The 14,584-nt window shown below is 54.5% G+C and overlaps 4 protein-coding genes across 4 annotated transcripts; 3 read left to right on the top strand and 1 right to left on the bottom strand.

Moving 5' to 3' along the window:
• Positions 1–4,939: 4,939 nt before the first annotated feature.
• On the top strand, positions 4,940–5,317 carry ACO1O0_007911 (uncharacterized protein; the record flags this gene model as incomplete). Its single annotated transcript, XM_083197277.1, has 1 exon — positions 4,940–5,317. One exon carries the CDS (start codon positions 4,940–4,942, stop codon positions 5,315–5,317), a length of 378 nt encoding a protein of 125 aa, XP_083046745.1.
• Positions 5,318–5,864: 547 nt separating this feature from the next.
• On the top strand, positions 5,865–7,377 carry ACO1O0_007910 (universal stress protein; the record flags this gene model as incomplete). Its single annotated transcript, XM_083197276.1, has 3 exons — positions 5,865–5,869; positions 6,268–6,643; positions 6,712–7,377. 3 exons carry the CDS (start codon positions 5,865–5,867, stop codon positions 7,375–7,377), a joined length of 1,047 nt encoding a protein of 348 aa, XP_083046744.1.
• Positions 7,378–9,682: 2,305 nt separating this feature from the next.
• Positions 9,683–11,371, top strand: ACO1O0_007909 (Abscisic acid G-protein coupled receptor-domain-containing protein; the record flags this gene model as incomplete). The annotated part of the gene is made up of 1 exon (XM_083197275.1): positions 9,683–11,371. One exon carries the CDS (start codon positions 9,683–9,685, stop codon positions 11,369–11,371), a length of 1,689 nt encoding a protein of 562 aa, XP_083046743.1.
• Positions 11,372–12,364: 993 nt separating this feature from the next.
• Positions 12,365–14,402, bottom strand: TIF3 (uncharacterized protein; the record flags this gene model as incomplete). The annotated part of the gene is made up of 7 exons (XM_083197274.1): positions 12,365–13,566; positions 13,620–13,907; positions 13,967–14,032; positions 14,087–14,092; positions 14,150–14,194; positions 14,280–14,336; positions 14,399–14,402. 7 exons carry the CDS (start codon positions 14,400–14,402, stop codon positions 12,365–12,367), a joined length of 1,668 nt encoding a protein of 555 aa, XP_083046742.1.
• Between the last annotated feature and the right edge of the window lie 182 nt (positions 14,403–14,584).

Here is a 14,584-nt window from a genome sequence, read left to right as displayed (position 1 = left end):
CCTGGTCAGCGTGATGAGACAAGTCAGTATGCGGAGGCTAGAAATATTAGTTTATAAAAGCACCCTAGCTAGTTGAAGTCTCATGTCATCCTCATTTCGTACCGCTAATTTTCGATCCCTATGGTCTTCCAACTTTTTTCTACACAAATGGCTCCATTGCCTCGCGTTGTGCCGATGTCAGAAGGTGAATCCTGGAATGGCACCCACCTGTTTCGTTAAGTAGTTCAAAGAGCATATCGTCGGGCCAATTCCAAAAGATATTATCGAGAAGCCAGCTACTCCGTAATGCCAAGCAAGAGCAGCTATGTCTTGTCCTCCCAGCTCTTCTTCATCCGCACCGATAATCTGTTATTACTGTCTTCCAGCTTCAACTGCTGTATCGCAGTGCTGGTATCCGAAGACTGTGCCATACTTCTCTCTTCTTCCTCAAGAATCTTGTGGAACGCTCAAAAATGCGGCTCAAAAAATCAGTCATCCATTCCCATTACCCCCCCCCCCCAACTCAATAATCATGAGGGGACCTGGGCCTGTGGGATTCTCTTCCACTGTGCCGTAACGGTAGACTTCTGGAACAGGAATCTTTTGTGTTGGCCTTGAAATACTGCATCGTTGCGACCTCATATCAGATATTCTCGTATGGCCATGGTGTACCGTCTTACCCCTAGTTAGCTTCGCTCGTTATAAGAACCCGATGCAGCTGTATACTCTTCTTTGGTACTTTGGGGCAAGCTGACTTACCGTCAGCGACATCTACACGCCAGGCAATCTTAAACCCGCCTGCCACCTGTCTATGAATCTCCTCAAATTTCCCCGGCCGATGCTTTTTCAACGAAGATGGCGATGGAGCGACACATATATGGTTTACCCAAAAACAATTCCTGGAACTCCTCTTTTTCTTTTTCACATTCATCCCATAACAGTTTATCCTTGTCCATTCGAGTACATCGCTTTTTCTTACAATCCATAGATAGCAGAAGGTAAGAATTCGGCAATGGAAGGTCGGCATGGTATAAAACCCGAGCTCGGTTGCTCTGGTGGATTGAATAGTTGTTAGGGTTAAGCTCCTGGTTTAGGAGCCAGTGAGTCAGAAGCAAGTGAGCCCTCATTTGTTCGCTGCTGGAGCAATTGTGATTCAGTTATATAATATTGATGGTGTCTCGGTTTTTTTGCTGACCGTTTGGCCTGGTAAACGGACTTGATCCAATGCTGCCAACATACATAAGTGAATAAACATAGTTTATTATTGTAGCCTCAAGCTGTCTAACCCCGGAATTTTTGAAGTTCTGGCCCCGTATTAGGCCCTTGAAATGAAGCATCACGGATGTGCATTCGTATAGCCGTGCGTCACTGCTAGATATACATATATGATCTTAACAAAGAGCTTTTAACATGCTATATGTCTCTGAAATGATCATGAAATTTGTTGAGCCAAGGGGACTGCTTCACTGGCAGCTGAAAGCCCACGTCTTTGAGGTCTCCGTATTTATAGCTTTAGACATCTCGCCGTTGGCGAAAAGTTAGAAACCTGATTGTACCTAAGAAAACAAGAAGTTTACTATTTCCCGTCAAGTTTTAGAATATCAACACACCTTTTACCAAGAATAACGGATTGCCACTATAACAACATCTCTACAATGGCAAATAGTATGTTTACCTATAGTTGCTAGCCGAGTTTCACACCGAGGCTATATCACACTACCTATCCGAGAGGAATAAATGCTAACGAACTTTCTGCAAATCAAGACGTCAGACTCCCCGGTCCTGCGGAGTACCAAGCGCTATCAAATACCACCGCCTCTGCCCATCGGAACCGTCCAGAAACAAGGAAGCAAAAGGAGGAGGCCCGGAAAAAGGAAAAGCCCCGGAAGACGGATAAGGAATCTCTGGTAGCAACTTTGAATGCCGGGAACGTTGCGAAGAATGCCCGCTGCAAGTAAAGAATCTGAAAATGAAAGGCACCGTCCTTATTAGCGGTTGCCTCCGATCGGTTCGGATGGCCTTGAAGGTCTACTGTGGGTTTCGTAGCATCACCAGTAATGCGAACCCAACTTAGAAAAGCTCTTTAAGTAGACCAAAATGCCTTGGCAATCCCAATACATTCCCAAGTGTGGTAGTAGTTGTTATTTTTTCACTTTGCACGGGCATCTGTACTTTTTTCTTTGGTAGCCGCTACATATGATACTAGTGATACTGTATTAATAGGCGTTCTGCTATGTAGGAAGAAGTCCACCTGTATTGAGCCCATAACTAAGTCGGTGAATTGACTCAAGATATTCAAGTATCAGTTAAATCAACATTACGTACAGTGTAGTCTGGCCAGAAAGCTCCGTGCCACAATCTGAGAAGTTGCTGATGAGATACCAATATAGTGTTAACTTTTGGCTCGCCCTCGCTGAATGCACTGACACTGAAGTGAGGTTCTTGCCAAGCAACATATGTTGCTTAGTCTGCTAGACAAATTCCGACACCTGCCATATGGAGTCCCTTTAGCACTTTATCCAAGACTCGTCATCCGCAAATCGCATATTGCTACGTATACCATCATAGGGAGAGAAGCCGCCATACGGGGTAGATCACCTGTGGCGGGGACAGATGGTCGCCCCTAGATCTCGGCTATTGATATCAGGGCCATATCTCAAAAGGGTATCTGATAGCAAAGCCGTATGACTATTGGCCCCTGGTGCACGGACAGATGCAGGTGAGGTCGCAGCGCGCACAGGAAGCTGTCGCGGAACGGCGTTGCGCATACATGGATCTTCAGGTCTGTGGCATCAAATCGGAGACATGGGTGCACCCGCGGTGCCGAATGCCGAATGCTACCGTTCGTAAAAGGGTGACGTGGAAATGTCTCGGCGTGATGACTCTGACGAGAGGGTGGTGGACAGCTTGGTTGATGGTAAGAGGTACGGGGTAAGCACTGGCGAGTGTGCAGGGGAGAAGCTGATGCGGTGAGGGCACCACCACCCAAGCAAGCACTGATGTCCCAACACCAGAGCGGCTGGCTGAGTCTTGGTGTCTTGGACTCGCTCAGCTGGGTGGATCGTCGGCTCAACCGTTGCCCCTTGAGGCCTTGACTCTCGTCCCTTTGGGTATTCGACCGTTTGACTTAGGGAGATGCTACTGTGTACGAATACGATGGTACGTAGAATCGATGTCTAGGGTATCCGCGTCTAGATCTGGACCCTGGACGGCGGAGGCCGCTCTAGAGCCTCCAGATCCCCGCTCGAGCCAGAGGGGCCAACAGGCCGTCTGCTGGCAGGTGACCTTGCTGTCAGTGTCCTATGGGAACCAGCATTAAATTGCGCGCGAGCGGCGAGCTGGCTCGTCGATGCATTCCGGGACTTAGTGAAATTGGATATTGTCCATCGGGTAGACCGATAGGGAGAGTGCTGTTACTGCCATCGTGGCCTGCGCGGGTCGTAGTGGTGGTGCTGCTATGTACAGAAGAGATCGGCGCCCAGTCGTAACTCTAACAGTTAACCTTGTTAATCCGTACGTTAGTTGCAGGTACTTTCACTTCGTACATGGCAACCGCTGTGACGGCCCTCTGATCTAACAGGCCGCCTCCATCAGCATCTGTCCTGGCGCTGCTTGGCATCACGGCCTCCACTCTTGGCAGCGGCTGAGACGACTAGGACTCCATGCTCGAGCTTGGCATGTCCAGTCCATGTCCGCAAGCCCAGCCCGTCTGTCGCATGGCGCCGGTGCCGGCATGTGACAGGTTCGCTGCACTCCAGACGCGGATGATTTGGATGGGAACACAGGATGAGGCAGCCCGTCCGTCTTTCAGTTGGAGGCCCCTCCAGTTTGGCACCGTGATCCAGGATAGAGTAATACATGCATAGTACATTAATAGAGCACGGACGGCCAAGAAGGTGGATGCGACCCTCATCACCGCCGCACCGGCAGCTCCATCAAGCTTCCATCCTCCGCCTCCACCACTTCGTCATCCTCTCGGCTCTTAATGCCAACTTTTCTCGCCTCTCTCGGCTGTTAAACTTTTCACCACCGGCCATCTCTTGCGCGCGTACAGTTTGCCCGTACGAGTAAGTCTCCCGAGTCTGGCCCTTACATCCCTGCACTTGCATCTGCCGTGCGATGGCGACAAGGTCACATCCATGACGGGTGAAGCTTCTATTATTATTACTAGAGCCCTGAACCGCTGATGCCCACGGAAACAGCCACAACCGTCGCGACAGCGAATCGCCTCAACTCTGCCCACCTCGTGGTCTGCCTCTTGGCTTATCCTGGCCTGACCCTGCCAGTTGTGCTTGCCGCCCTCTATCTTCTTGCTCACCGAGCAAGCGGTTTGCCTGCATCTGCATCTGCGCTCCTTCCAGCCGGGGTGTTCTTGCTTGCAGCTGGTCTGAAAAAGCCAGACGGCAGCTCCTTCCAACCGCTTACAACATCTTGTCTTGTGCGTGATAAGAAGCCCTTCTTTGATCCCCTCGACATTTCAAGGACCAGCTCGATCAAGGCACATGACCAGCTTCCCTGCCTCCGAAGACCTCTGATTTACCGCGTATCTTTTGATCACTCCGATATCGACCCTAGTCTGGGTTGCTCCTGCTGCAACGAAGACAACATATTGCGACATCTTGCCGACATCGCTGAGCACTGCAAAGCCCAACCTCGCCTGCTGGACCCTTATCGGCATATCCTCCTTCCCTCGGCCTCTCCCTCGACTTCTCCCTCAACCTCTCCCATGTCTGCGGGCCATACAACACTGCTCCGCCTTCTTTCTGCCTAAGTACCGATACCCATCCGACAATAACCAATATTTTATATACCATACCACCCTCCTCAGACACGCATCACGACCGAACCTTACCCCACCGTCTCCTCGTTGGTGATCTCTCCCTGCCAGGGAGGCTGTCTAATACAGCATCATTCGACATCGGAGCCACGCTTGCCACACTCGAGGGAATCAGACTGAAACATGGAGAAGCCGCAGCCTGTTGTCAGCCCTGGTCAGGACGTTTCGCCAAAAACGATTGTTCCCAACCCGTCGAACCCAGCGACCAACGAATACTTTCCTAACGAGGCCGGAGGATCGACTACAAGCGCGAAGACCATCGATAGTATCGACTCTTCCGACTGCAAGTCATCCAACTTTGTCGACACGGCCTTAGGGACGGGAAAGGAGGCCGGCACCAAACCCAACAACGAGGTCGAGGTGCTCGAACAGAAAAGCGAGGGTAAAAGGAAGAAGTCCGTGTCCATTCAGTTGCCGCGGAACCCTTTGCTTCCCCAGGGCAAAGAGAAGCGCATTAATGGTGGACGGCTTCGAAACGCCTCACCAAGGCCCATCAGGTAAGCCTCTGAAGTTTTCTTGTCTTGCACCCCTACCCTCTCTTGATTTTTGTAACTATGAGCTGCGACTGTGGGATTCCTCGGACGGCGATTACGGGGTCTCGAAGACGGCGGGACTGGCTTAAGAGTGAGCAAGTGTTGACGGCAGCTGAGTGGTGGTCTCGTTCAATATGACCTTGGGTGATGACGGCGGCCCCGTGTCACGCCATCTCACGCGGGTCCCTGAATTCGCCATGGAGAATTCCAGATGCTGCGCCGAAGCAAGCAGAGCAGAGCGGCCTCGTCCCACAGGTTTGGGCCTGCGATCATTGTGCCCTGGCGGCCTCACGATCGATGTAGTCGCGTTGGTTGTTGACGGCTTGGAGATCCGACGGCCGTCTTCAGCCAGATTCCCCAGTTATCCACCATGCCATCCCCTCCTAACGCAGCCAAAGGCCCCACTGCCATCACCATCCTCATTGTGTATTATTACCCCGCCACGCGTTCTACAGCCTGGGCCCTGGGCTGCACTGCCGACTTGTGGCCTGGTCTGGCCTATTCCACCTGCGAGGATGGGGTGACCTCGTGGGCGCAGGGCAATTTTGACATCTCACATGGCCAATTTTATTGCTCTTAGCTTGGTTCTGGTTGGGTTCTGAGAGGCATCCCATCACAGCCACAATCGCAGCCTACCGAATTCGCGCAAGCGCTCGAGCTTAACTGGCGTGCCTGCGAGGCGCAAACGTACTTCGTTCCACATCCTTCAACCCGCCTCTACCCACCAGCTCCTCCCGTCCCCTCCACCCCAGTTTCTCCAAACCCCCCCCGCCAGACTCAGCATTCCGTACTCCCTCTTCTTGTCCCCAACCTCTTTCTCCTGGAGTCTGTATACTTCGTCGCCTAGCATTGTTGATCTTTCTACCCAGTAACACCTCTCGGCGCAATGGCACCGCTAATCGCCCATCCCAATAACAGGTTCCAGAACCGAGTCGCATTTGACAATGTACCCATCGGCGAAGCGACCAAGCACAACACCCCATCCCTGACTCTCACGGTCAAGCACAAGGGTTACCGCGCTGGGCGCAGATCGCGCACTTTCATGGTGGGAGTCGATGAGCATGCCTACTCCGATTATGCGCTGCAGTGGCTGCTGGACGAGCTCGTGGATGACGGCGACGAGATTGTCTGCGTGCGCGTCATTGAAGGCGGGCTCCGTGTCGCCGACAAGCAATACCAGGAGGAGGCGAAATCTATCATGCGAAGCATTTTGCAGAAGAATGGCGCCAATCGCGCCTTGAGCTTTGTCCTGGAGTACGCCGTGGGTAAGCTTCACGGAACATTTCAAAAGCTGGTATGCTACCAATAAGCTCCTGTCCCTCGACTGATCACAAGATGACGAAGCTGACGGCGCGCACACAGATTCAGATGCATCAGCCCGCGATGCTTATTGTTGGCACCCGGGGCCGCTCACTCGGTGGCATCCAAGGCCTAGTCAATACCCGCAATTCCTTTTCTAAGTACTGCCTTCAGTATTCTCCGGTACCCGTCGTCGTCGTGCGCCCGACTGAAAAGCGCATTAAGAAGAAGGAAAAGCGTGCCGCCGACTCAAACCGGCAGACTTATGCCGGCATGCTTTCTGCCACGCACGGAAAGCACGAAGCCGACAGTGCTGCTAGCAGCTCGTATGAACTTGAGGTTCAGATTTCCCCAGACGAGGAGGCCCATCAGGTTGCCAAGGTCCTGGGTCTTCCTGCGGCTTTCGACCCGACAATCAAGCCCCTCGCCCAAAGCCATCTACGAGCATCTCGGTCGCCCACCATTGCTGCTGTTCAGACTACCGACGAGGCACCCGCGGAAGAGGCGCGGAACCTTGCTCCACCACTGAGCGCTGGTAGCGAGAGCAGCGACTCCGAAGAAGAGGAGGGCGAGGCTGAGTTTGAGGTCGTGTCGGGAAAGCAGGCTCTAGATCAGCACCAGATGGAGCGGCTGCACGAGATGGAAGTCGGGGAGGCTGCCGCGCTCGGAAATAAGGTGGATTCTGACGAGGAGTCAGATGATGAGGCGAATGACAAGCCTGCATCGTAGAGCATGCAGAATACGAGTGTCGCGAAGGACCCGCCAACTCGTGGTCTAGAAGTACCGAGCAACACCGAGGATCAGCGCCGACAATCTGAACCCCTGGGCCCTATAACTGGTCTAGGTAGCTCAAGAGCAAACCCAACCATTTCCCTGGACCCCCCCAGGAATAACTTTTGCGGAAGAAGCCGAGACGCATGCCTTTGCGAGAACACCTGAAACATATCGAAGAAGACAACAGCTGCTGGCCTGTTGTAGGTTTCCTCTGACAGGTTGCAAATTGTCTCTGGGATCTTGCTGTTGGACCTCCCTCTTTCCCTATTGCTTCTCCAGCCGTCCCTATCCAAATACACTTTTTGCGAAGGATGCCTCGATCAGCACTTCGGAGGCACAGCCCTCTGAGGTGGCTGTTGGAGACAAAACCAGAGCTGACGATGTAAACGCGGCTGGCGAGGAACCTGATTACGTCCTTGGCGCGACCACTGTTGCGAACACGGAACTAGAGTTGCTGCGAGCCGCCAATACTCATGGATACCCCGAGGAGCAGACCAAGTTGAGTTTTCATTAGCTGTCTATTTGGGAGCAGCTCTGACTGCAGGGACATGTTGGATATTATCTTTGACCTTTTGGTCATGTGTTTGTGTTTGTCGGTGTGCTTCAGCCGCGAGGCTAGAGAGGTACATGGCAAGGGGTTTTGCAGGTGGCGAAAGAAAATATTTGAGCGTCTTGATTTGATCTTTCCGGACCGGGAAATGGAAAATCAAGTATAGAGCCTATGGAGGAGCATGGCATTCTTTTTACCTTATCAACCAGCTGGTGAAGTATAAATTGGGCGATCCTCTTTGTACGCCGGCGACTGGCTTGTTATCGTTGAGAGTTGCAGGAAACTGGCTCTCGGAGATTCCAGAAGAGGGCTGCTCGAATAATACAAAATCGACCACATTTGCGGGAGGAGGCCGGGGAGAGCAGTGTCGTCACGGGCCAGAGCGGCGATGGCGAGTCAGAAGGCACTCGGGATGCTGCGTTTTACGCTAGCTCTGGCGTTGGAGAAGAAGGCCACGACCATGTCATCGATATCACACTTTACTTGCAAGAAAACAACACGATCCTGATTAGTCGATAATTTCGGGATCGAACGACGCACAGCGAGAAGGAAAGAATACGGGCAAGATAAGGTCTGTTGCGCGCGCTCATGCGCTGGAGGTTCATCGATACCGGGCAATGCATTCGCAAAGCGTGTGTTGATGGAGTGCATTGCACTTCTTGTATGACATCCGGCCAGCAGTTTTTTTTTTTTTTTTTTTTTTTTTTTTTTTCAAACATAGATACCGAACAAGCAATGAACTCTGATCACCTTAATTTTATTAGATCTATCCCGTATTCCGTAAACCTATAGCAAAACCTTAGATGCCTAGGATCTATGTTCGTATCTGTACTAGCCCAGCAAGCGGATAGCAAAAACCCGAGACACCATTATCACAATGCACATATTCGTACGGATGTACGTATTCGTATATACATTCGCGTGTATTTTATGCCATACGTATACGTACTTATACCCCCATATGTCTCCATACGTATTTATTTGTATAATTTTTGACTACTAATTGTAACATATTTGTATTCTATCTATAAGGTACGGAGTATATCAGCATCCATATACCCAGGTATTACTGTGTATAGGTACGGTGGGCATCTGTAAGAGTGCTAGGAGTTGTTTCGTGTCTCGCTCTTTTTGCCGACTGCTCGTCCAGCCAAAGTACGGCAGCATGGCCGATGCCTTATCTGGAGATCATACAATTTTAGCCAGGGGTAGCACCCGCTAGAGAGAAGTCTCTCGACAGTCCCGTCACCAAGTGACCAATGGCAGCAACCGGGAGCCCGGGCCAGGTTCTCCACCGCAGGGGCCTCAGCGCTGTGGGACTCGCTGTAAATCTGCAAACAGATTGGAGGTCAACTCAGCACGTTCAGGCAGGTGCGTGCGTAGCCATCCGTAGATCCATCCTCGCATCATCCTGGCTTAGGATACGATGGATGCCGCATTCTTCCAAAGACTTTTGCACTGACGAATTCTTGACGAAATTTCCCCGAACGCTCGTTCCCGATACCTACGACGTCTGCTAGCGCGCATTCGATGTTTTCAAGCCCACGAGATACGTTCATGTCTACTCGATTGAAGCTGCTGTGGCTACGTTAGACGACAACTCGTCTCAGCCCATCGCGTCTACTCACGACAACGACGACGACCGCGCAACGACGCCATCCCCGACAAAGAAAAGTACCTATACAAAATTACCACAGAATAGTTCGACCAATGTGGCCCTTCTCAGGGTGCAGCAGCAGCCCGGACGAAGGCTGCACGGCCCCGGATCCCAACGCCATCACAGCCTCCGTCCTCGTCTCCCTCGTGCCCTTTGCCGGCATCCTCGTCCTCGCCCACATCCTCGCCACGAGACAACTCTTCCCGCGCCTCAGCCGCACACACAACGACGCCCGCGACGGCGAGGGCCATGTCCTGCCGCACCACGCCCCCGAGGCCCTGCGCCAGGCCCACGCTGAGCACGGCGCCAAGAGCTCGGGCAGGAGGCTCGCGGCGGCCGTGTTTGGTGTGACGATAGGCCTGGCGGCCACGCTGGGCGCGCTGATACTCGCTGAGATACTGGGCGTGGTGGATCCACGCGCGAGGGGACTGGGTCTGTGGTGGACGGTTCGTCTGCTGCTGCTCATGGTGGTGGTGGTGGTGCCGTGGATGGAATGCCGTTCGCTGGTCACGGCAGCGGGGTGGAACTTCCAGCGCAGCGCACGGGGGAAGGCGCCGAGGGTGGCATGGGGAATCCAGATGGCCCTGTTTGGCGTGTGGGTGTTTGTCTTTTGGTGTGTGGGGAGGGCCGTGCCGGCGGGAGTGGCGGCGAGGACGATGAGCAGCAGCAGAGGGAAACAAGGCGAGGATGGGTTGGGCGAGACGCTTCTCCGGGCGTGCCTGGAGAGAGTCGGTGTGGTGGGGATATCCCTGATGGCGCTGCTGGCTGGGTTCGCGTCAGTGTCGTCGCCGTGGTACACCTTTGGTGATGCGTCGGCGCGCAGGAGACGCCCGGTTACGGAGGCGGATGTCAACCGGAAGCAGGCCGGGCTGGACGCCACTAACGAGATGCTCGTGACGAAACGTCACCGACTTCAGATGCTGGAGAGAAAGTCATCCGAGCCGTCGCAAGGCGCCTCGAATAGCGGATTTATGGGCAAGATGATGGGGTCCATCCGCGGCATATCGGGAGATGAGGCTGAGATGCGCGCCCTAAGGGTGGAAATTACCGGCCTAGAGACTATGGAGGCGAACTTGTCGTCGAACCTATCGCTCATCAAGGGCCACCGTGACGCTGCAGCACGGGCGTCGACACCCATCGGCAGGCTTCTTCTGGTGCCGTCCTACATCTTCAGCTGCTACTGCGTCTACCGCATCCTTGCTACCATGCTCACCACTCTCCGCCGCCTTTCCTCGCCCTCCTCTAGCAGCTTCTCCAGCAGCGACCCCATCAACCGTTTCCTCGGCCTCCTCGCCCGCCACTGGGACCCCAAGCTCGACCAGCTGGCCTGGGCCCGTACCATCAGCTTCGCCCTCAGCGGCGTCATGCTCATCCTCAGCGCCAACAGCGTCGTCCAGACGGCGCACCTCTTCTCGCGCTGGGCACCCCCTTTCCTGCACCGCCACGCCCAGGCCAGCGTCGCCCTCGCCGCCGGCCAGGTCGCGGCCACCTACGTCATCTCGTCCACGCTGCTGCTGCGCAGCCACCTGCCCGGCGAGGTGAGCAACACGGTCAGCGGGGCCCTGGTCAGGGGCGCACCGCTGATGAGTCCGGCCTTTGCGGACGGGTGGTTCGAGGGCTGGTTCCTCGTGGGTGCGGGCGTGACGGCCGTGGGAGTCTGGGTTAGCAGGTCGCTTGCGGGGACCGGTGACGATTTTGTCGATGATTATGGGATGGAGGAGATGGGAGCCAAGCGGTCATGATGATTTATCTTAGGGGCTGGCTACCTGCATGATTCTTGTAAATACCTATATATATCTATGTCGGCTGTTGCTGGCGTTGGTGGTGTTGGTGGTGTTGGTCGGGCTGTTTTGTATACAAATCATCATGATGCGGACCTAAGTATTGGATGAGTCTGGGTATAAGCATTTCATATAAATTGCGGTAATTCATCACTGTCGTGCCTGGCGGAACGTGAGATGGAGGTTATAAGGATGCTGACCACATCTTGACTTGGAAAAGCCCATGACTCGTGTCAAAGATTTTCTCCGCTCAGGTTCAACATGGGTGGCAGACACATCACACACAAGGAGTGGATGAACTCTTAGTAACATGGTTTCGTTATTCCTATCAAATAAAGCAACATGTAAAGCAAACACAATTGCCTCCTTCTGCCCCATGGGAAATCTTTCCGGAAGCAAATACCAATAGGAAGTCGTCAGAAATCTTTCAGAACTGCGAGGTCATCAACGCGGAGGTAGTAGATCTTTCATCATCCCAAAAAAAACAACATTGAAATCATCATCTTCGCGTTTTAACCCCTCCCCCTTTTCATTCCTCCACCCTCCTCCCATAAACCCCGCCCCCCTTCCGTTCGCGCCGTATTCTTTCGTGCATGGGTGAACGCCAAGGTGGGAAACTGAATTCCACCGCGTAAGAACAGCAAGACATAGGAGCTGATCAATAGCAGAAGAGAGCAGCCGAAAAAAAATAAGAGGAGAGTCGGAGTGGGCGCATGTGTGTGACGCAATCCCGTTCTAAAGTGAGATCCCGAACTCCCAACGTCAAAAGGCGTAGACATAGGATCCGAAGGCAACGTTTTTCTTCCCCTCTCTTCCATCGGATGCCACGATGGAAATATGTGTCGAAGACGCGGCTGCTGGAGGTTCAAGGTATCATTCCACAGTCGTATCTTGCGACGGCGTCTTTAGTTGTGGAAACCGAACGGGAAAACAGGGCTAAATGTACAGCTCCCTCTAAGATGCCAACGGCCTTCCCTGGCGCCCCTTCTTGGGCACAGTAGTCCACCCATCCTCATCCTGAGTAGGGGTTCCAGGCTCGGAGGTCGCGGGCGCCCCCTGCTCCTGGCTGGGAGGGCCGTTTGCTCGAGGCTGGCGGGAGTCCTGGCGAGCACCGCGGGGAGCGCCACCACCACGACCACCACGGGGTCCAGCGCCTCCACGAGGCGCAGATCGCCAGTTGCCGGCATCAAAGCCTCTCGGCTTGGGGTTGGCAGAGGCATCCCGCGGCTCGCGAGAGCGGATCGGTACCTTTTGCTCTGAAGTGGCTCCACCATTGGGCTGCTTCTCGGCAGCCTCCTCAGTCTCGGCCTGGGCAGCCTCCGGCTTAGGCTCCTCGGTTTCAGCGGCAGCCTCAGCCTCAGCCTCCTTCTCCGCAGCCTCAGTCTCGGCCTTGGCAGCGGCTTCCTTCGCCAAACGGCGCTCTTCCTTGGCCTTCTCATCGGCCTCGCGCTTCTCGCGGAGAACCTGCTGCCGCTTCTCCTCAACCTGCTTTTCACGGGTCGCGGTATCGATAGGACGCGCGGCTCCGAAGGGGCTGGCCTTAGAGTCTGATCCCACGGTGGGGGAAGCACCATCAGCCGCCTCAGAAACAGTCCGCTTCTGGAGGTTTAGGCGAGGACGGCTAGGGGGCCCAGCGGGCACGGCCGGGGCGGCAACGGGGGACGCAGGGAGGCTACCCTCCTGGCTAGGGGAGGCCTGCTCAGCAGCAGGGCGCATGCGCTCGCGCCATTGCATGTCCTTCTCAGCGGCGGTGGGGGCCCGCTCGGGCTTCTCGGGACGCTCAGCGTACTCTCGGCGAGGGGGTCGGGATCCCTCAGAGCGCCCCTCACCCCATGTAGCGGGGGACTGGCGGAGCTCGCCACGGTGGGATCCACCACGCTCTCCAAGGCCTTCGGGACCAGGGCGCTGCTGGCTTCCATCACGGGAGCTGGGTCGTACTTCCTCCTGGGGGAGAGGGGCCAAGGGTCCACGGCGCTCCCAGTTCAGATCACGGGCAGGCCGGCCCTCAGCAGCGGGGTCGCGAGGGACGCGACGCTCGCCAAATTCGGAGGCTCCGCGAGGGGGACCACGAGGAGCAGCAGGCTCCAGAGGGCCCTTTCGGGTCCAGTCACCCATGTCACGAATGAAGTCACCTCGGCCACTGTCACCGCCCCGAGCTATAAAGTATGTCAGCACGCCATCATATTGAGCGGGGTGGGGTTATCCATACGAGGATCAGCGATCTTGATCTTGATCATGCGGCCCTGGAAGGACTCGGCATCCAGGGTAAGAGCCTTCTTAAGTCCTTCGACGTTGGAGAACTCAACATAACCGAATCCCTTGGGGCGCTGGAGCTCCCGGTCCTCGATGATGCGGACGCTGGCGACATCGCAGCCCTCAAAGAACTCAGTCACCGTCTCGACGGTGGCATCATAAGAGAGATTTCCGAGATGGGCAGTGTACGGCGGCTTATCCGGGAGCGTCTGAGGGGCGTTGCTAGTCTCACGAATGGAATATCCTGTGGTGAAGCAAACTAAGTCAGCCCGGTGCGTGCTCATGGTTTAGTGTGTTCCTTACCTCGGTCAGCCCACGCAGAGCTACCAGAAGGACGAAGGCGGTCGCTCGCGGGCAGCGGCTGAGTGCCTTTGAAAAGTCAGTATATGCATTCCATCTTCAGATAGAAAGGTTGTCGCATACCAGTCACTACATATCAAGTCAGCAGGGGTCACAGTAGCTATGCGGGGAATGGATTCCTCTTACCATAGGTCTCCTCAACTTCATCAGCCCAAGAACCTCCACCAAAACCTGGACCAAGTCAGTATCCCTGTCGAAAAAGTGCCCGCGCGGGGGGCTGCCCGGATTGCGCGGCGAAATAAGTGTAGGGACGTACCGGAATCAGTCAGAAAGTCCCCCAGGGACATTTTCTGCTGTTCCTTCTTCTTGGGAGCTGTGCGATGGCATGGTTAGCGATAGATGCAACGTAATTGTATTGTCCAACACTTGACTCACCCATGATTGCGGTTTAGCGATCACGCGCAACGATTCAACGACCGATGCGCGTAGAGAGATAAAGACAGAGGCGAGCTCGGCTCCTCTGCAAGTTGAATCGAAGAAGTCGGAGGTTGACGGTCGGTCGTTTGCGGGAAAGGCGGGGATAGTAGTGTCAGCCGAATAGTTCCGGAATGACACAAATCT

Source organism: Amphichorda felina (genome assembly GCF_050947745.1).
Source record: "Amphichorda felina strain 45539 chromosome Unknown scaffold_8, whole genome shotgun sequence".
In the NCBI taxonomy this organism is placed as follows: domain Eukaryota; kingdom Fungi; phylum Ascomycota; class Sordariomycetes; order Hypocreales; family Bionectriaceae; genus Amphichorda; species Amphichorda felina.
The sequence above is the reverse complement of the archived record's forward strand: the minus strand, read 5'-3'. Positions and strand labels throughout refer to the sequence as shown.